General features: G+C 39.4%; 1 protein-coding gene across 1 annotated transcript in view; it reads right to left on the reverse strand.

Annotated features, from left to right (window-relative positions):
- The window catches only part of BCAS1 (breast carcinoma amplified sequence 1), a 39373-nt gene that overhangs the window by 8843 nt on the left and 7956 nt on the right, over window positions 1–22574 (reverse strand). Inside the window, exons 4-10 of the mRNA XM_030463048.1 lie at window positions 18497–18652; window positions 17877–17921; window positions 15179–15319; window positions 12052–12087; window positions 11518–11721; window positions 5315–5482; window positions 1284–1349 (exon numbers count right to left, since the gene is read on the reverse strand). Coding sequence (XP_030318908.1) covers window positions 1284–1349; window positions 5315–5482; window positions 11518–11721; window positions 12052–12087; window positions 15179–15319; window positions 17877–17921; window positions 18497–18652 — 816 coding nt within the window. The remainder of the gene's footprint in view (window positions 1–1283; window positions 1350–5314; window positions 5483–11517; window positions 11722–12051; window positions 12088–15178; window positions 15320–17876; window positions 17922–18496; window positions 18653–22574) is intronic.

The raw sequence follows: 22574 nt of genomic DNA on the forward strand, positions 1-22574 counted from the left end.
GGAGGTCTTAATCCAAGGCTGCTTTTTAAGCCCATATGGCAGACCCTACATTTCTGCAGATTTTGGAACAGTGGTGTTGCATTTCTGTAGCATTCAGAATGGCAGGGATGGAAGGAAAAGAATCAGTTTACCAGAGATTCAATAGCATAATATAAGCAGATCATTTCACAGAAATTCTGAAAAAGTTAACAACAGATACAGCCTTCCTTGAGCTCCTCTCTGTAGTAAAACTGTGCTAATTTACAACAGTGCAAGTGAAAGAAGATTAATAAGTTGACTTAAAAAGATGGAAGGAAACTGGCTGCTAACTAAAAGAATTAAAAATATTTCCAGGACTGTAACTTTTACTCACCTGTTTTACAAAGCTGATGTATGCAATGAGGAATAAATGTCGTAAGACAAGACCTTCTACATTTGGGATACTTTTAGAGAAATTATTTGCAAAGGTTTAACTTTAGCATCATAGGATATAATGAAAATAGGAAAAATGAGAACATAATTTTACTATTAATTAAAAAAAGGAAATTCTGAAAGGTCAGTTTTCATTACAACTTCACTTTTACTCTCAGGTTTATAGACTTATGTCTATAAACTGAACCTGTGTTGTATCTCTCATTAATGACTGTAATTATTCTGGATATTCTGAATTGCAACAGATAAAGGTTTGACTCTAAGAAAACGTAACAGTGTGTAAGTTTCTAATGAAAGTGTGATTTTTCTGAAGCCTTACTAGAGTTATAAAGAGTATAATGTATAGTTCACATCCAAAGTTTTGGTTTAGCTCTTATGAATAGGGAATGAAAGAAAGAAACAGAATAAGCAAAAATATTTTCATGGTGTTTGCTAAATTGCAGCAAATGGTTTTCATTCTCACTTTTTTTTTTTTTTTTAAAGTTTCCTTCTGAATAGTCCTTTCCTCAACAGACAAATAAATCAACAAAGTAAAAATCTTCTAGCTGTGTGTACTTATTTTCACTGCCTAAGCCAAGCTACATGCAGAAAGCAAAATAATAGAAAGAGAGAGAGGAATCAAATTGAACATAAAAACAATAATTATTTTAAGGAAAGGAAAGCACCTGGGAAAAAAGCATTTTTTATTGGATAGTGACCCTTTAAAATCTTGTTTAATAGCATGGAGAGGTAAAACAAATAGATGAGTAAAGAACTATGTAAATTTAAGAAGCTCAGCGAGCACGTAGCTTTCAGTGATTTTTGCATTTCCAAAGCTTTATGGAAGTTGGTGACAACCCAGCACCAAAAAATGAAAAAATCCAGGCACTTACTTGGTGACTGGGGCTTGGGCCATTTACTTCTTCTGAACTGGTTGTCCCTTCATCACCCTTGACTGACTAAAATAACAAAGGATTATAGGACTTCTAACTGGGTTCCTGTTTGAGGCATTAAATATGAAAGCACACACAAATCAAAAAAAGGCAAGGTTTGATTTTAGGATACTCTTTACAGTGCTAAAACAAAGCCAGACATTTCAGAATCTCTACCAGTATTTTTGCAATATGCAGATCTCTAAGGCAGATTTTTGCCAGTTCTTTTCTATGGGATGTGATTGTCTCTTTCAAGTCAATTTTCCCATTAAGGCTTAAAAAATATGAATGAGGTCTCAGTAGACCAGAGATCACATTAGCCAGTAAACAAGTCAGTGCTATCAGCACTGCCACTGCTGTTTTCTAGTGAAGAGCTTTTGCTTGATTTTAAGGGGAAAATGTCTTATTAAGATCTAGTGGGACTTAGTTTCTATTTAATAATCATACTAAGTGCATATCCCACAAATAACTAAAGCCCCCTCAGCTTATATATATATATTTTATATAAAATATAAATATTTCATATATTTATATATATATTTTATATTTTATAAATATATATTTTATATATAAAATATATATATTTTATATTTTATCATCAGCATTAATTTTTTTGCAATTTTTGCTTTCCAGTTTGTGCCTCCTCCTGTACATCTCAGTTGCAGAACCCTTCCTGGTTCCCCTCTCCCCAGCCAGTACAATCAGAGCAGACCCTGAGGCTGCAGCACTGGCAGGTCGTTCAGAGCAAACCTTGACTCTGAAATATGTTTTTAAGGTACAGTCCCTGGTACAATCCTCTCTTCCTATTTAGATTTAAAAAAACGAGAGGAATCTGTTTGACAAAACCAGCTCAGTGAGAAAAAAATTACGAGATTTGTGACTCTAAGAGTAAGGTTTAGCTACAATTCATAATATAAAAGAAACAAGAGGAATAGCATGTGCATGTTTAATTAAAAAGCACGTTAGGGGGTTCAATGTATTCTCCTGAGGACCATATAAGCCACAGAGCTTAGCAGTAGAGCATAAAATAAACTCCAGAATTTCAACGTGCCCAAATTTAAATGTCATTTTTCATTTCATGAGTTCAATGAAAACAATGAAAGGATGTGACTTTTGTTCTAAAGATAGATCAGGCGGATTTGTGGTTTTCTGCAGCTTGTAGAATTGTTACTTGAAGCACAACAGTAACAGCTTGATCCTGTGTACCTTGTTATTGCAAGGACCAATTTCAGTCTCTGATTTTCTTGTAAGCCCACAGAAGAATCAATATGCAGCAGCATCGTGAGAGAAAACTAAACCAGTCCATGACAATTCAGTATTTGTGACAAACTGTGGAAAAATTCTCTTTCTGGGACGTGCTGCTGTGCAGTCTCTTACATGTTTATGCTCGTGACTCTCTATCTGTGTAAGAGGTTGCAGAAATAGAGAGGAGGAAGCACAATGTGGTCTGTCTCAACATTACAGGATAGAAGCTCAGTCCAGAGTCTATGAAGATGCATTGTGATAAGATCTACTTTGCATTCTATTTCAGTAAATCTCTAAATGCTTTCAGAGAAAAATAATGCTCTAACAGCAACCCCTTTGTTACCTTTTTTCCTAAAAAAAAAAATAAATTAGAAAGAAATAATAGAAATCCCCTTCTTTAGCCAATCTATATTATTCTAACACCTTTTTTTGTTGGGTTTTTTTGTTTGGTTTTTTTGGTTTTTTTTACCAGAACATAAATAACAGAGTAAAGACCTTGAGGTCTTTGCCTAGACAAAGTTCCTCTACTTTATGGCTATTACTGTAGGGTAGCAAGACCTCAAGAGAACATTACAGTGGAAGGGGACCTTTTCTGGGTAGAAATCATACCTTCCAGTACACAGGACTGCCAGAACAGCTATCCTGAGCAAAAGGCCCCTGTTAGACATCTCTGCAGTATTCATCTCTGCTCGCAGCCCTGCAGCAGGGGAACTTCCCCCACTTTGCCTTGTGAGAAAATCAAGCCTGTGTTGGGGTCTTGAGAGTTTCATGCATTTTTAGCACTCATGCATTTTAGTGGCTTAATAGTCTGTCTCTTTTAGGAATGAGAAATACTGGTTGATCATTTGGCACAAAGTTGTAGGGCAGCTACATCGCTGTGATTGTGCACAACAGCATGGCAGGGATCCAGTAATCCAGAAGCTATTCAGTGGAAAAGGCCTAGAACATACTTTAAGGACAATAAGTATTAAAAAATCCACAATCTGTTTGGAAATTGATAGCCAAAAGGAGATGAATATTAAAGGTTTGAAATCGCTGCAACAGCAGTTCCACAGTTCAGACAGTTCTGTTTCTCATGTGGGTAGATGTTTGCCTACATAACTGGTTCCGTCTTTCCAGGCCAAACTCTGGATCAAACCCCTGCTCCAGTTTGAGCAGTGTTACATTCACTGCTTTTAGCACAGCTTTTGTTTACTTCCATGGTGACTAAAATGGGTGTGGAACAGCTTTATTTTTTTAATCAATTAAACTTTTTTTTTTTGGTAGGATGACATGATTTTAACTCATGGTTGCCACAGACATCAGTGTTTGATACACATTGCTCCTGAGTCACCTCCTGCATGCCTAGCAATGCCCTTGGATTTAGGAATAAAATAGGGATTTCTCCAAGCTGGCTAATTTTGTAGAGAGTTGTTTGGAACTAAAGGCCCATCAGGTGTATAATTCTTGGCTGATGGTAAGATTTTTAGTTTAGATCCTGAGATGCATCATACTAGCTATGTAGTAAAGTAATTAGTAAAGTACTTTTTTTTTTTTTCTTCTAAAAAAGAACTGAAAGTATCACAGAAGAAGAAAAAGTAAATGTCCTCATCATGGTTTGGGCTGAGGTTAACAAACAACTGAAAATAAACACTGCAATATTTTGGAAATAAAGAATAAAAAAATGTTTTTTGTACCTTCTAAAATCTGACTCATGAATTTTAATTCTTGACAATGTGACTGTTCTCAGCATACCCCTGAGAGCAGACAGTTTGGACAGCCAGGACTATTTATTACACTGCCTTATAAGAAACGTTTTTTCACATTTTAATGCATAAGCTACTCTGACACCCACACCATGTAGCTGCCTGAAAATAAACCAGCACTGATTAGAAATAGAACTTTTAGAAACACATTTGCAAACCTTGCCAAAAGAGATCAATTGATGTATGAATCCTCAAGGCCTGTTATAATTTTAATCAGAGAAATGTTGATTCTAAACTTGGATAAATTTCCTGGCCGTTTTTCTAGACTCTCTTGAGGAATACTCTCTGGCTGTTGCTTGTACCCCAAATCAGGGTAGCTCTTCAGCCCTAGAACCATAGGATCAGACCAGCCACATCACCACCTCAGTAGTTTCCTTCTTCCCTCCAGTAATCCTCTAGGAAGCAGCATTACCCTTTATTTTCATCTAAGGTGTAACATCCTTAAAACAGCAACTTTACCTTTTACCATACCAGTTTAGGTAAACTATGTAAAGCCATAAACAGCCATAAAACCTTCCACTCCTAAAAACCAAAATCCCTGCAGCCTGCGCAGGACTGCTCGGTTCAGGGCAATCCTGCGGGCACTGATGGAGGTTTCCTCAGGGATCATCAGCCCAGGTCTGGCATCACCCCGTGGCAGGGGATGGGAAGCCGAAGGCTTCCTCGGTAGCAATCCCCAGAGCTGGATTCAAGCCCCTTGAACCGCCGGAGAGGGGGAAAAAGCCCAAAGGGGGGGGCGGGAACCGCGCAGCCCCGGGGATGTTCCCGGAGGAGCCACCAGAGGGAGATGCAGGACACGGAATGCGCGGGGACCCGAGGCCACAAGGAGGGGGAGGCTGCGGGGGACAGGGTGACACATGTGCCACACACCTCTGGAAAGGTGCACAGCTGCATCCCTGCACTCTTCCAGGCATTTATTCTCACAACAGTTTTCCAGAGTTGCCCTCCCCAGCCTTGCGATGAACACATCACTGAACCGCTGAAACCGAGCGTTTTGCTTACCAGCTTAAAAAACTTCCTCAGGTTTGCTTTGGGGGTTTTGCTTTCTTCTTTTCTGGGTTTCACTTCTGCAGCTTCTGGGCTCTTGCTCTCATCCTTGTCAGGAGTCACTGCTTCTAAAGATGCGTCTGCTTTTTCATTGCTTACAATCTCTGCTTCTTCCGAGGCGTTCTGGGTTTATTTGGGGCAAATATTAAGAAAGAAAAAAAACAAACCCAACAACTTCTCAGTGAAATACAGAAGTGCAACTACCAACCACAGCATTCTCAGGCTGGTCACATTCCCATCCCCAGCTTCTCTTCCCAGTTGCAATGATATAAATGACCCTTAGAGGTAGAAGGGAGTTAAGAGGCTCATCTATTACTTTACCTAATCCCATGGGTCGCAGTGACCCTGCTTTGATCATGCTGACCCTCCTTGGACTTCAAAAGCTGCTGGGTACTCAGCAACATTGCCTTTACAGAAGGCTCACACAGAGCTTTTTGTGAATAATTGGCAAGTTCTTTCTATTACAGTACTCCAATCAGAGACATGTGGTTTGTAAATTCCTCCGGAATATGGATCCTCCTAAGATTTATTGGCTAATATTCTGCATGTCTCATGCCACAGCCTTCCCAAGGCTGTCCTGGGAGTGCTCACTGGGGTAAAGCAAACAAGAAAACCTGCAGAGTAGAATACATGGACAGGAGGCACATTTCTGCTGTAAGAGGAGGAGATACAGAAGGCTGAACTTGCATTTCCTTTTCTACCCTAGGGTACAACATTCTTCTGTGTCCTCAAGAACTACTAATTAATTCCCATCTCACTATAACTATATAAATATTTTCCTTTCTGCCATAAAAAGAAGCTGTTATGCTACTAACCAGGTAATTTGACCTGAAGCAAGCCCTTAATCAGCCTATTGCAGAGAGGTACACAACATCATAAAGTCGGGTAAGTTGCAATGTCAGCCTCCATTACTGGATCAAATGGTCACAGTAACTGCAGGTATTGGCACTTAAGCACATGCTGCTGCTTAAAAATACAGCATAGTTACAGCTGAAATGTATACCACAGTTACCATAGGAAAGAACTACTGTAAATAAAGCTCATTTATGTTTCACAATTTTTGCAAGTACTTACAGGAACTTATATGTAATGCATATTTAATTTTAGCCACGCGAACATGAGAAAAGTTTAAAAGATAAAACCAAAGATTCACCCCAGCCCCATATGCTGACTCAAAGTGCTAAGAAATTGTTGCCTCCTCCAGCAGCAGCTTACAGTACTGCTGGCTTCATATACTTGAATATACAGTTGTCTTGAACTCAGTGATTCCCATGTGATATCTTTAGTTTAATAGTCCTTAATTTTTTACTACAGTAATTCAGCTAAACATTTGCTGAATTGATAGAAATTCCTGCCATCTAGCAGCATCTGGTGCCAAAAGATTCTTCAAAAAACAAAAAGGATACTTCAGGTGTAAAGTGTGTTACTTGTATTTGTTACCAAGTAGTTTTATTTGATGCTCCACTGCTTTTATTTTGAGCAATAGTTGATCTTTCCTGTTCACTTTTCATGTTTCAGCAGTCATTCTGTATGCTGCTCTCATCTTCCTTCCTGAGCCACAGAGGAAAATCCTGTTCTACGTAGTTCTTCATACAGAAGTCATTCAATACATTTATGAATTTTTCTCTCAGAAGTAGATATTTTAGTTCATCACATTCCTTTTGAGTTGAGGAAACCCCACATGCAAGATGGAGACTCGTCATGGACATCTGCATCAGCATGAGAGGTTTTGCTTTGTTCATTACTCCTCTTTTGTGGAAGAAATGAACATTTTGGGGGTGGGCTGGGAGAAGAATGATGAGGGAATAAATATTCCTTGTCCCCTGCTGCCTGAGATTACTGCAGCACATCCCACTTCCCCCTGGAATTGTAAATTTAATTTATATTTATGAACATTTGAGATAATCAATCTATAATAATTTTAATCTGTATTTCTGCCTATTTACACATACACATAATGAATTCACCAGCTATTTGCTTGAAGGAAATGATTCATTGCAGGAGTTAAATTGTGCCTCAATAAAGAAGCAACCCAGCTTCTGGGAGCTCATCAGTCAAAGCTCACACTCTGGGATGGCATTACTGCTGCTGGTACAGCTGCAACCCAAATGAGCTTTGTCTCCCAAGCTTCATCTCTGTGATGGCCTTAGTGTCACTACTGATAACAAATGCATCCCGTGGCAAAATGCTAAACTCCAAAAGGCACTGTCTATTTAAATAAAGAAAAGAGCTAAGTGATAGTTAACAATTCAGAGAGACTGATTCGCTTAATCAGTGACTTTCTGTATGTTTCTTGATGGATTCCATAGGAGGCTTCACAAAAGCTAAAAATCCTGTCTTAATATTATTTATTATTTTTTTTAAATTTAGCTATCAGTGCACCTATGCAGCTAGTTAAATTTAGTACTCTGCTAGGCATATCAAAGTTGTTGCAGAAGTTACAGGGTATTTTGTTTAAGATCTTAGACTTAGGATTATTTTCTTGTAATCATCTCCAGGAATCCTTCTTGTATATTCACCTCCCTCTGTAAGACTGAATTAAATGATGCTGAACATCTTTTATGATTTTGTGATCTCAGATATCTCTGGAGGCCTAGTTCAGCTTCCTGCTCAAAGTTGCTGAGGACCTTGTAAAGTTGAGTTTTTAGTATTTCCAAGGCAGGAGGTTCCACAACTTCTGTACAGTCAGGCCAGGGTGTTCAGATATATGGGACACAAGAAAACACTGGAGACATCAAAATCCTCTCAAATAAGGCTGATCAAGTTAGCAGATTCTTGGAGAGTGATGACACATGACCATCGTACATGGAATACTTCAGAGATGCAGAGGATGCCTGTGCATGGTCTGTCAGTAGAAGGGAAAACCCCTTTCAGCTAAAAAAACTTTCCTGATGTACTTTTAAGAAAGAAGTTTAGGTTTTGTTCCTGTTTCCCCTAAGAAACTGGAAGAAAAATTTCCATTAGTGTATTCAAGAGAGTGGCCAAGGTGTTTCTGGCAGGAATTGAAAGTGTGATAGGAAGAGATTGGCAGAGATAAAAAGTGAACAAACTTTGAATGATCCCCAGAGCAGGGGGATAAGTGATAGCTGCACCTGGGAGAAAGGTAAAGATTAGATCAAGTTTCATGGCTAATTTCGGGGGAAACAGCAGTTTGTATAAAAGAGTAATTTGCAAACAGCCTGGCTTCACCTGGCTTCAATGCAAAAGAGTCTCTCAACTGAGGTAGCACCTTATACCTATAAATGTTTCACTACCTTTGGGAAGCATTCTTACATCTCTTGAATGTCTGTGTCTGTATTTTCTTTTAGTCACAAGGTTACTTAAAGCACTTATGGTGAAAAGTTTGTGTCTACTTCTGATTCTTACAAACCCTCCAATTGTTTGGGGTAATTATTACTGCACAAAATCCTCTCTAGTTTTCTTATCATACACTTATAAAGTGTAACTTCGTTTGTAACCTGGATAACTTTGATAGAAATTTCCCTTTTCCATGCTGCATCTTTTATCAAAATTAAGGTAAACACCATACCCTGCTTTGATCTTGTGCTAGAGTCTGAACCAATACTCTCCACTGCATTTCAATAGACACAAGGAACTATATTACAATTCTTCTGTTTTTCATGGTTCATACTTTCTTTATGAAGCAGTTTTTCTTTTGCTCAACACTATGTATGAGAGATAACCTTTTCTTGAGAAATTTCCACTTAAAAGAGCAGTCATGCTTGAGATCTGTTCCTGCTGCTTTCAGACTCACACAGGAAGGAAGCAGAGAGGGTTAGAGAGGTTTAACCCACCCCTTCTGCCTTCCTTTGCAAATGCAAACATGACAAGAGGTTGCTGAAGTTAAGGTAGAACAACTTAAGCCATCAACATGCTCTGAGACCTCCACCCTGAAGCCCCCTGTGACCTGCAGCTGCTGCCTGAAGGTGTCACTCAGATCTTGAGCTAGAACAGTCCAGACTATTAACCAACTAATACTAATATTGTTAAACTTATGCTGGTCTGCAAACAGCCCAGGAACACTTCTGAATCTCAAGCCCAGTTGGTTTTATTCACTGGAATGAGGAGGTTGAGGGCCCTCCCTGCTGCCAGGGTGGCAGCTATGCCAAGAGTCATGGCACAAGGACCCCCAAACCTCATTAGGATACTCTCCACTCCCTCAGCCAGGGGGAATTCTCTTCACCCATCAAAAAATGGCCAGAAGCTTCTTCCCTCCTGAAAAGGTGGTATATTCCAGGTAAATTTTTCCCATCCTGGAATAAATGGGAACTTGATAAGTCCTCAGTAATTATAACATTTATCTTGCACACTCCACCCAAATATTTATCTTTGCTTTCCTGTGGCAGAGTACACTTGCAGGTTCAACAATAAAAGGTGTTATTCTGCTTCACTTAATAGCTAACCAGTCTGCTGTTTCTGTTATCAGTGCATAGACATCCCCCTCAGTAGGAGTATGGTTTTTGTGTTTGTATGGCAACAGAATTGCAACAGCTTAAATTTCTGGTCTTTAAAAGTATATCAGCTTTTAAAGATAATGCACAAAGAAAGCTAAACAATAGTCCCTCAATGGTTTTCCTCCATTGTTTGCTGGCATGCTTTGATCAGATATAAATGAAGCATCATGTTTCCATGCCCTGATCAGATAGCTACAAGGTCTTGAAAACCAGCTTTCCAACACAAATATGTAAAATTAGTAGCTGCAATTTTCTATTAATATTCCTTTAGTTTAAAAAAAATAAAAAAATAAAAAAAATGCTAGTATGACAAACACCTGAGTAACTGTTATAAACACTTGTGCAGACTGATCAGGAAAAGGGGCCAATGCAATAAAAGTGGTTTCCATCTGAGCAGTCATGAATAAGGATTTTTTTTTTCTTTTACATATTTATTTGCCTGTAGTCAGAGCAGCAGCATTAACTGCAACGTGCTGACAGGCACTTCACTAGCTTTACTTTGAAGTGAAAGTTCATCAGAAGACAGATACTTGAGAAACTGTCTAGAAAGAGAGAAGCTGGATCTGAATCCTGGATCTTTTGAGTGTGGTGGTTGCCATTTGTTAGTTCAAAAGAAAAAGTACATGACTGAATTATACACCTGTTTTGAACAGTTGCTAGCTTCAGTTCTCTGTTCTAGCAAAAGGATTATGCATTAAGTGTGCCAGAAAAATAAAATCACTGAAGAAAAAAAATGACTGAATCCTCAAAACAAGCTGAGTATGAGGCTAACCTGTAGTCTAAACAATTATTTTTTTTAGCAACAATCTGACTGTGTCACCAAGGTCTTTAAAAAGAAGTATAAATTTATTCTCTGTCAAGAAAATCCAGTAAAGTTGCATCAGGCCTTTTCAGGTAAGGATTCAATTCTCAAGCAGACAGTTTATTTTTCTTTTTTTTTTTTCCATACCAAAAAATTTAGTCTCTGGATGAGTCCAGACCCAAGTAGTTCCAAACAAGTAGAAATGGGCTCCTTTTACAAAGTTAAAACTCAGATTTCATATGATATTGTAATTCGGTGCATCTGAGTAAATGCCTTTAAAATATTTTTGATAGCAAACAAAATCTGCTCAGGGTTGAAAGAGATCTCTACACTATCCATTCACTGTGTAAGCAGCTTTCTTTTAACCATGATGGAATATAAATTAACCCCAATATTATGAACAATCAGGACTTCACTGAAGATTTCTGTAAGGTTGGAAAGACTTGGGATACGTACCCTGGAACGGGTGTTGCTTAGCTCTGAGGTATCAGGAGCTGGTGCTTACTGTAGGCAGAACCTACATTATATAAGGCAGTAAAATATCTATAACTACAGATGGACTTGGTAAGATTTTAAGATGTTATGTTGAAAGATTAAAACCAACCATCATCCACAATCACTCCTCCACAGGAATAGTTTTGAATGGTTTTCACTGTTTTTCTGCAAGAAAATGTGCCCTTTCTACATGCTTTTTTTTTTTTTTTTTTTTTTTCTCCCAAGCACAAAATATCTTTACTGCATTATGAAAATGCAGGACTTTATAACTGCATATATCATTTATACCCCTATGGCATTTAGCATGTGGGACATACACAACACAACAGATTTAACTGCTTTAACGTAGCCTGATGATGTGTGAAGATAAATCCGTGGCATGGACCCTCTCCCAGCTCCAGACATACCTTTTTCCAAAAGAGCTTGCTCAGTGGCATAGGGGTGGATGATGCTTTCTCCTTTGTCACCTCTTTAAGGACTTCAGTGCCCACTGCCTGCTGTTGGGCTGCAGGCTCAGGGGCTTTTGTGTTCTGCTTAGCTGTCTGTGGCTCTTGAGAGGAAGGGACATTTTTGTCTGATTTTACAGAGGTAAGAGGCTGCTGTTCAGTGCCCTAGAAACACAGAGACAGAGGCTGTTAAAAATGTGTAAAGAACAAGATACTCACAGCAAATTCAGGTATCACCTGGTCCAAGAGGCAAGTGTGCTATGGAGCATCACTGCACAGGACACACTGAGCAACAGAGGTGCAGCTCATGAGCTGCATCCCATTGCAAATGAAGCAATGCCCTGAACAGAGGAAGCAAATTACATACCAAGCCACCCTTCAACACAAAGATGATTAGCTGATAAATTAACACACTGGCTTTGAGACCAAAACTGACAGTGCAAATTACCCCTTGACTGTGTTATTCATGCAGATAACTTGAATCATCCTACTCACTTTGGTATTAGTTGTCTGTCGGGTCTCTTTTGCAGCCTGAAGGGAAACAAAACACAAAGACAAGTCTGTCTCTGGCAATGGCAGTGCTCACAGTTACACAGTTCAGGAATTGTCTGTGTCACAAATTATTTTATTTTTAGTGAATGTTTGTGAAAGTCCTGGCTCCTGCAACCATGGAAACTGCCTGGAGGGACTGCCAGCTCCCAGCCTTCTACCTGCAGCAGCCTTGCAGCTTTTGTCAGTTGCTTTGTGCTCATGTGCTGCTGTGTTTGCAGCCCTCAAATTCGTTCTTAAAATATGTGTATTCACACATGCATTCTCAGTTTCTTCAGGCAAGTCATTACACAGATTTAAGGTATTAGAAGAGATTTTTTTTTTTGGAGCTGGGTCTGCACATGCAACTTCCAGTGCTCACGTACGAGACAGATTTGTGTCTTTTCCACTGGCAGAGCTGCCTACAAGTCAGGGACGTGCTAACATCACCTTCAAAGCAGCAGGCTTTGCTTTCTGGGATACAGAACATGAGCAGATGACTGCCCAAAAATGAAAGGCACAGAACAGCAGTGGCTTTATAATTTAGAAGCAGGAGTTGCAGCTCTACAAATAAGCTCCACAGGTGCTGGAGGCTGGTTTAGTCCAGGCACTCACACTTCTGTGCATTAGGTGGGATTTATTCTTTTGTAAAAACAAACAAACAAAAACCCAAAAAACAAACACCAGTCACAGTGATGGCTCACCTGGTTTCATCAAAATATGCAAAGCCAGGAGGGATCCAGTATGTTAAACTGCTTTCTGGCCAGTGATTGATATCAGTATCTATTTACCCTAATATCCAGCATAACTTATGCTGCAGGCAAGTATCCAAGCTGTAGAAAAAGAGGAGCAGCAAGCCATAAACTCAAACAAGAGCCCAACCCCTGGGGGTTGAGGCAGCCTGCCACACACTTTGTAGTTTTCTTGAAATAACAGGCAAAAGATATTTTGCAGGAGCCAAGAACTTCTCTTTGTGGTTAGCTGTAACAAACAGAGCCAGAGCAAGTGGTAAAAAGCAGTGTAATGCCATGAGCTGGCTTCAACATAATGCTGAAAATAACTCATCAGCCTTCCATACATAAGTACAGTTACACTGTAAAACTGACATGCAATGCTAGGCAAACCTATGTGGATGGGAATTAAAGAACTAACAGGGACTCAGCTGTCACATGCCAAACAAACTGACCCTTGGAGGTCAAGTGGCCAAGTCCCATAGCATCAGATTGTTATGGATTCATATTAGGATGCACGTTGCTGTTTGAAAACAAACTAGTTAGTATTTATGTAAACACAGGACACCAAAAAACAATGTTAACATAATGTTATCTTTTCTTAACTAAGGTACTGAGAAGTGCAGTTTGAAAGACTTGCAGAGAGAGCGAAGTGCTTAAAATTGTTTGACTACATATATTAAAACAATTATTTCAAATAAAGAAATTAATTTCCTATTTGTCTAGCTGACACATCACACTAAGGCATTTCAAATGAGAAAAGATCAATAGAACTATTTCCTTTTAATAGAGGCAGAAGCTTAAGGGTTTCTCTGTCACATCACTGCTCTGTTTTGAATTTCCACTTTCAATCAGCCTTACAAGCAAATTGTTGGCACTACTCTAAAGTATCTCCATTATTCTCGGTGGCATAAATGATACCACACTTGCTGCTTCTATGTTGTATGTAAAATAGGAGATGTGGAAATAAGCTTAGAAACAAGAAAAAAACCTATTTAAATAAAAACAGCATTTTATGACAGATTTTAACGGTGTAAAAACGCAGTGCTGTTGTATTCCTTTAAGATAACTGTTTTCACTCCAGACCAAAAGTCTTTAAAATTCCATCAAATAGCCTAATGAAAACCAAGCATCTCTCCTAGCAACTCATTGTGAGATTTTAACTATTGTAGAAGAGATTTAGCATCTTAAAAAATTGAAAACAGGTATGCTTTTTATCAGGAAGCCCAAGTTAATTATGAACAAGTAATTAATACTCTAATTGTACTACATATCAAAACAATTACCACTATCAATGTAGTATGGGAGATGAGATCTTAACTTTAAGCTGGTGGCAAGCACTGGAGGTTTAAACCCATTGGGAAGATTTTTATTCCTTCAGTAGAATGCAGATGAAATTTTTATCTCAAAAATGAGACAGTGGAAAGAATATTTTTGTTTTGAAAATATCTACAAGCTCCCTTTGCCTTGTGTCCTTGATTATAAAGCCCCCTACTCACCAGAAATTCCATGTGGGTGTTTTGAGTGAGGATTAAATATTAATTACTTTCCTCCCCCAGTGGATGAGTCTTTGCTTCTGCATTCTTTGGGCTAGAAAGCTACAATTCTCTGCTTTCCTGCCGTGGAACATCATGGCAGATCATCTTCAATTATCTTCCCAAATATGCAACTTGAGACCAAAGCAGGTGAAAAGTTTTCAGTAGTTTTTAATATATATTTATATTATTTTTATGGCAAAGTCCTCTAAAACAACCATTTGCACAAAAAGTGTGCATTTTAAACAACCTTAAAGTATCTTCACAAGCCAAACTTTTTCCATCCAAACTGAACTTAAAATTAAGTCAACCTTACTTTTCTTGTTTTCAGTGAAAACGAGCTATGGAAATTCAATATTCCAACCTTCTCTGTGCCATATCAAATGCCCCAGTTCACCAAATGACCAATTTTTACCATGTGAGAGTGTGTGTTAAGGCAACATGACCATGAAACCTTGAGTCTAGCTGGACTGAGCCCTTAAACCTGTTCTCCTACTGCAGCTCACACTGCATAATGCACTGCCAGTACCTTTTGGTTTTATTTTAGGTGGCCAGGGGAGTTCAGTTAGCATTAGTGAAACTGGGGAGCAGGTAGCAGGGAAGGTCAGAAGAGCTTTTGCAGAATCCTGAGTTCACAGATGGTGTAACAAGAGAAATGTTGCAGATGCAGATGGTTTTCACATGGCACAAATACTCAGCCAGTAGTTTTCAGAGCACTGCACAGCTGGCCCGATGCTGATCTCAGTTACCAAGGAAATAATTCTGCTTTGTGACAGGAGCCATCTGTTACTGCTCAGGGTTCTGCTCTTGTTAGACTTTCATACAGACCTTATGTCTAAAGAGTTTGCTAAATGTACTGTGTCCTAGCCTGGGACTGTCTGACTTCTTCTTCTTGGCTCCTTTGGTCTGGGATTCTGCTGCTGACTTTGGAGCAGGTTGCCCACCATGGCCTTTTTCTGCTTTCAGTCCCTTTGGTACAACAGCATTTGAAGTGGAATATTTAGTGTGAAGTTTGCACTGGGTTCATGAAAAATCACATATTTTTACATGTAGTATTGAAAGCAAACATTTCCTTTTTTGTCCAGAAAAATTACATTTTCTTCAAATTACTCAGTTCTCCTTAGACTTTCTTTCACAAGTAGTAAAATGAATATAAAAGAACAATCCAGTTGACTCACAGTTAAACCACAATTTTCCCCTACTTTCTTCATTAAATTGAGACCCAAAGGCCACAGACCAAGACTTTAAATCCATGTATTCAAATATATGAGTGACCAACTAAATTTGGGATTCATAAGTTTTAAATAAGCAGATATGTACATCTTTGAAAATACCATAATCCTTTTTATTGCAATATTATAGTGACTTTAAAAGAATGTATTATTTAGGAAAAGGGAAGTATGAATATTTATTATATATGCTACACAAATTATTTCAAGTTTGCAATAATGGCAGTGAAATTAATTAAAAATGAAAGTATCAAAAAATGATTATAAACTGGTACTAAAAGTGATGAATCAGAAAGTGTTGCTTCTCTTTAACTCTACTGTAAGTGGAAGTATTTTTAAAAAGTGACATTAGGCTGTCTGCAGTTCAATGCAGATTAAATTACCTTGCATAAGGCATGGGGGTGCTACTCAGATACATGACTTTTCTACAAGTCTTAGAAAAACTTGAGTAACATTTGCTAAGATGTTCCTTTTAACTTATCACAGCATTGGAAAAATATTTTTTTTTAGAAATCCTCATTCAAGTACTTCCTCAAAACTTCAGCTCTTCAAGTTGCTACCCTGCCTCCACCCACAGTCTTCAACACATCCCTCCAGATTTCTCAGGGGAGAAAAAAGGCTTCAATTTTCATGAGCAACCATGAGCAATGGACTGTTATTTCTTCATCACCATTTTCATCTTTTCAGTAATCAGAAAGGAGGTGGACACAAACCCACAGGTTTCCAAGGTTGCTTAACAAACAGGTCAACACAAGAGCCTGTGCTACACTGTGCCCATGCTGAACTCCAGCATCACCCTCCTCTGTGTCTCCCAGTGTCCAGTAAGATGCCTTTGGTTACCAAGTACAAAGCAGGGTATTGCTTTAACTTACTGCTTGCTCAGATACTGATCTCTCTTAGGCAGTTTAGGTCCTGATTTAATAATGATATCAAACTAGAGTGAAGAAATACAAATTTAAACAGTATATTGCAATGAAAAATGATTCAAGTGTTCACACTCTGGGTAATTAGTGTGTCCCTTTACAAGTGTCAGGCTGATTTCTTTTACTTTCGAACAAGGCAAACCCAAAAGTGAAAAAAAAAAAGGAATAATAAAAAAAAAAGCTTCAAAATGAGTACTTTGTTCTATGAAGAGGCTGTGGCCAGTGACATCACAATTGGCCATTTCCCTGGGCTGTTCTCTGCACCATCCCCAGTATTCCCAAACATACAGTGATGCAGGAGCAAGTCAGGATGTGCTACAGAAGGGTCAAATATCTGGTTCAGAGCAGCTCGGATCTGAATGCCCTGATAGTCCTGGTGAACTCACAAAGGACCAACCCAAGGCAGCCTGACTCACTCCAGTTAAACCCTTGTGTTTACACGGGTGTGCCCAGGCTGCCGAGAGCATACATGTCCCTAGCCAGCTGATTAAAGGCAGAGACATCCCTGCTGACAGCATCTTGCTACAAAAGCCAAGTTCAGCCTCAGGGGTGCTGCACATCTCCCGATCCAGCAGGAGGGAACTCTTTGCCCCGCCGTGCCCATGGAGCAGCCCCGGGCTCCGGTTTACACGTGGCTGTGTTCCCGCAGTGTCCCTTCTGGGGGACACTGGCAATGGACTGGTCCTGCATGGGATAAAACCTGTCTCCTCTGTGCAAAAAAGGGGGCACCCACAGCCAAAAAGAAGGTGTGAGCAGGAGTCACAGGCACAGCGGTCCCTGTGCCAGCCAAACCACGGGAAAGCCTCAGAACACTCAGGAGAGACTGCCCAAAGGGACAGCCTCCCTCAGGAATACATCTGCACCGGGAAGACTGGAGTTATTTCTCAAGGGCAAAGTGTTTAATTATGTATTTCATCTGTAAAGCTACAGCTTTTCTTTAGGGCTGATGCCAAGTTAACCTTTTAAATACATTTCTCCTGTAGTGCAGTAAAACTGTCATTGTTTGCATCAGGAAAATACTAGAGAATTAATTAAAAGCCTCCCATTGAACTTCCATATAATGAGTTTGCATATCCTGCTAGTCATCCCAATGTGTTTACCCTCACAGGAATGATAACAAACCAGTGTATTTGTTTCCCAACCCCAGCCTGCCTGCACCACCCGTCACCTGCTGCAGGAGCACTCAGGTTTGTTCCATCAAGCCAGGTCTGCAAACCAACTGCTAATGCTCATTTTCCTCTCAAATTTACACAGGGGAAAAAAAGATTTTGTTACTTTGAATAATATCAACTGAGGAAAAAGCAACACCATGAATAGAGAATACCTGTGCCAAAACCATGTAGTGACCAGTGACAGAATGAGGAATCTACCTACCTTGTCTTCAGAATCACTTTTGGATTCAGCTTTGCTTGAGGAGACCTTAAACGTAAATGAGAAAAACCAGTCACACCCAACTCAGTTTTTCAGAATGTCTGAGAGATCAAACATTTGAAATTTACTTTTTTCTGGCTCAAAGGTGAGAGAAGTTCAGATGTTGCTTTCACCTCCATGTTCCAATGTAGGAAAATTTATATTACAAATGTTTCATAAGAACTACTTAAAGTCAGTGGCTAAAATGAAAACTATCTGACCCAAAGATAGTGTCCAGGCTTATACATCCAATTAATTCATAAAACCAAACTTCTGGAGACACTGCAAAATAAAGTTTCATCATGCTGCAAATCCCTACAAGAGCCAAATACCTCCAGATCTACAACTACCTGTGCAGAAGAGGATTCCAGAGTTGTTCATCATCACTTGATCATGACTGTCCTGCACTTACAAATCTGTGTCACTCTCAAAAGAGAGTCTCTAAGGCATCCATGTGACTTCTTTACTCCTCAGCACCCATGAGAGCAAACCTGTTGTGTTTAGCTCAGCATGTTCTTGTGAGACTTTTCTAAGCAACTTAAAAGCTAGCCTAGGGATGAAAAGGAAAGGCAAAAGATGCTTACCAGTGTTTTGAGGAAACTCATGACGGAGTTGTCTGCTGCAGCAGCTGGCTGAGGATTCTCTTCTTTTACCTCTGCCTTTTCAGGTTGCTCAGCAGTGAGACCTTTGACACCTGCTGAGTCCTGCCACAGGGCTTTTTGGTTGCAGTCATCTATCTCCTGAATAAAATAAAAAAAAAAGGGGGAACAGTTTCTTCAGCTTGCTTAATTTCCAGTGGAATGCAAAAGTAACATTTGTGACTTGCATAATATTGCTGTGAGAGTCACAACCCTAATTCCAACCATTCTTCTCCAGCCTACATATGCAGAACAATGGAGCATTTGTCCATCTCTTTCCCCTCTTTTCCAGTATATTCAGCATTTGCCATTAGCTGGAGGAAGATTGTTCTCACAAATGAGGTTGCACAAGGTATCCCAAACAACATCACTTTTCTTTTTTAAGGCTAAACTTGTGAATGGAAGCAAATACAGAGATTTTAGACTCATGGCTCAGCATCTGCTTGTACCACACCAGAATGTAGCATCTGGCTAGTGGTATCTGAGTTTGAGACCAGTTTGTTACCTCCTCCCTTTTGTCTACATTGTAAATGCAGGCCTGGATCTGCAATTAAAATAAATGGTGGCCTCAACTGTGCTAGGAGATTTGAAACATTATTGAATGGACGATCATAGATAGCAGTGCCATATTTCTTTAGCACAAGTTATCACCTCCAAGTATTCAGACAGCCATATGCATCTGGTTGCTTAGGAAAGAGAGACTGCAGAAGCAGCAGTTAAGGTACCAGATGCCCAGATTATTCTAGAGGAAAAAATAAGGCAAAAAATAAAATAGATGTGATTTTGAGGCATCTCCATCAAAAAGCATCTTTGAATCATTCCCTCTCAAAGATTGTATGGAAGTTTAAGTGACACCAAGGGTATTTTTCTGACTTGCCAATTAGACATACTTGGTCAGTGCCATTTTTATTAGAAAAACTTTAAATTATACTCTTGAGAATCTATCTACCAGGAGATTTAAAAGCAGTGTTTGTATTGGATTTGCAGAGGACATAGGTTTCTGTGGGTCACTGACAGACTTATAGTCACTTATGGGTCACTGTGGTCACTTATGACTAAAGATGCATAAGTGAGTTAAAACTCGAGGGCTAATTTGACAACAGGAAAGATGAGCATGGAGTGGGCATCCACCACACAGCATTTAAAGAGTTAAAATGCACAACACTTTGCTTGCAAGAACAGACTTCTGTCTAATCCTCCACCCCCTGTTTTCCAAGTTTACCCAGGAAGAAGCACACCACAGTTGTTCAGAGTGCTTCAACAGGCTATTTACAAGTGTGGTTTTTTGTTTTGTTTTTTTTTTTTACAAGGGTCTAACACACCACTTTGTCCAGCTGCCAGTTACAGGCCAGAATGGCTCCTAGAACAATATGTCCCATGCAGAACATGCGTGGCCACGCCAGCTTCAGCAGCCCTTCCAGGGATGCCATCTCCAGGGCTCTGCTCACACAGAAAATGCTGGCTCCAATTCAGGTATTAAAGGGGCAACAAAGGCACGAGGCAAGAGACCAAAGAAGCTGGAGGCAGAAGATGCATTGCTAAACAAAACTAAATTCATTACTGAAGCACTTGACGCTTCAGTACTTGATAACATCACTACTTGATGTTATCAAACAAAAATAAGCAAACTTTATCTTTATGCACACGAGGCCAGGCTCTGGCACTGGGCTGCAGTGTTTGGAGGAAAAGCTCTTTTCCCTGAGCATTGAGCACACACAGAGCTGAGATCAGCTGCAGAGGTGACCAGTCCCACCAGTCCCACCACTGGCAGCACTAACCCTCCCAGGGGATGTCCCTGCAGAGCTATTGCAGACTGTGCAGAGCTTGAGGCACAACATCATCCAAAAATCCCTGAACTGCAACTTGCAGAGCACAGAAGTGCTTGCCATGACCCAACACTGCACGAGGAACCTGCTCCAGGATCCCCAAGCCAGGGCTGCCCTTAGCTACTGAGACACAACCCAAACCTGGACTTAAATAGGTGCTGTGATCCATCTTGGGCTTTTGGGGGAAAACTGCTGTAGGAAGGAGCAGACTCAGGCCATCAGGATATAAATCAAACACAGATAATGTGGACTCCTATAATATTACATTTTCAGAGCCATAGTCAAAAAAACCCCACAAAAACCCCTGAAGCAGCTCACTGCATAATATGCTGCACAAAGCCCCAGGGTCAAATAACGAAAGAAAACACTGACTTTCTCCTGTTATTTCTGGAGTTATCAGTTAACAGATACTATGTAAATGTTTCATTAATTTGTGGAGCAAAATTTGGGGGTAATAAACATCTTAAATACTTATACTGTAGCTTCAGTTCAGTCATTAGAAAAAAATATATGAAAAGAACATATTCCTGCCAGCACTTTTGTCTGCATGAATCATGGCTCAGTGAAACATTTCAGGCATATAATTTATCTTTTCTTTGGCTTACATAGTAAATGCTTCATGAATTCATGAATTCTGTCCTTGTTTTAATTATGCTGTGTACTGAATGTAGTTTTGTAGACCACAAAAATAAAGAGTGGTTCACTAAACACAGAATGTTTGTGCAGCTCTTTAAGCTACAACTGTGGAGCCTCTCTCTTACTTACCAGCAATGATGTTTGTTTTGTGCTGGCACTCAATTCAGGGAAACTTTGCTTTGCTTTTACAATACTACAAGCAATAATCCACAAAGAAAAAAAATTTAAAAAAGGGGGGGGAAAGAAAAGAAAATAAAAAGACTCTTGACAGCAATGTCTGGATTCTTAGTACAATTATTTGGTAATAGTTGGGAGTTACTACAGTAACAGTAATCAAATTAGGCTTGGTCATTCTCCCATCCTACATGATAACAACCAACTTTAGATGAAACAGAGAGCAACTGTACTGCAAGGCAAAGTGACAGCCTTTGTTTTACAAACGGACTTTAAGTGAGTTTGGCAATGTGGCAGAAATGTTTGGTGGATTATTTTTTCCAGCCAAGGTCTGCAACTCCTCTCTGCCCCCATATACTCCTTTTCACATTTGAGGAGGAGAAAACAGTCTGAAAATTCAAAGATAAAGTTAAAATTGGACTTTCCACTGTGATACAGTTCTGCCACTCTCATCTACACTGAGCAGCTTGAACCCCAATTTTGTGAGGCTTCATGCACTTCCAGTGGCCCAGCTTGGAAAGATGTACAGGCACTTTTGTTGAACAGGAGACCTGTCCTCAAACAGCACCAAACAGGCACCAAAAAGCTGTTGTGTGGGCTAGGATCCCAATACCAACCAACATCCATCTGTTGGGTGCCTGGGATGTCCAGCTTATTCCCATTAGGTTCAGAAGGTGGATATGCATAGAATGAAGACAGGAACATAATTCAAAATTAATAAGAATTCAGAATGAATAAGGCCATATTGACATTAAAAAGCTTGATTTGAAAGAACAGTGCTTCTTATAACCTGTTTGAAATGGCAGAATAAGATCAGATTATCTTTTTCTGTCCCCTGATGGCTGCTGTTAGAAACACCCTGTTGCTTATGTGAGCTTTTCCACACTGACAATTGGTTACTAGCAAATGTTTAACTCAGACTTCTGGCTAAAGCTACTTCAGGTTGTTATTTCATTGGAATTTCACACTGTATGACCCCCACAGCAGAAACTGTGACCTTTCACACTCTAGAGTTTGCAATTACATCAGAAAAGGAAGTTAGGATTTTCACATTTGATCATAAAAGTAATTCTTCCAAGCCACAAGCAAAATTTTTTTTCTGACTCACACATACAGAGAATATCTGCAGGAATTTAATGTTGAAAAGCTTCAGTCTTATAAGTTACAAAGAGAGGTGCCAGTATGCACTGAATAGATCATTCATTCTGAATTATTCACCTTGTTCTTTTTATATAGTGAATGACTTGATATTCTCCAAGGCTGAGAATACAGATTCTTTAAATGTGCATATATATATATAGGGGACTGAAACACTTGTGCTGGGTGCCACTGTTAAAGAGGAATGGGCAAATCCACAAATGGTTAATCTTACAAATGAATCTTCAGAA

Source organism: Calypte anna, chromosome 20 (genome assembly GCF_003957555.1).
Source record: "Calypte anna isolate BGI_N300 chromosome 20, bCalAnn1_v1.p, whole genome shotgun sequence".
NCBI lineage: Eukaryota > Metazoa > Chordata > Aves > Apodiformes > Trochilidae > Calypte > Calypte anna.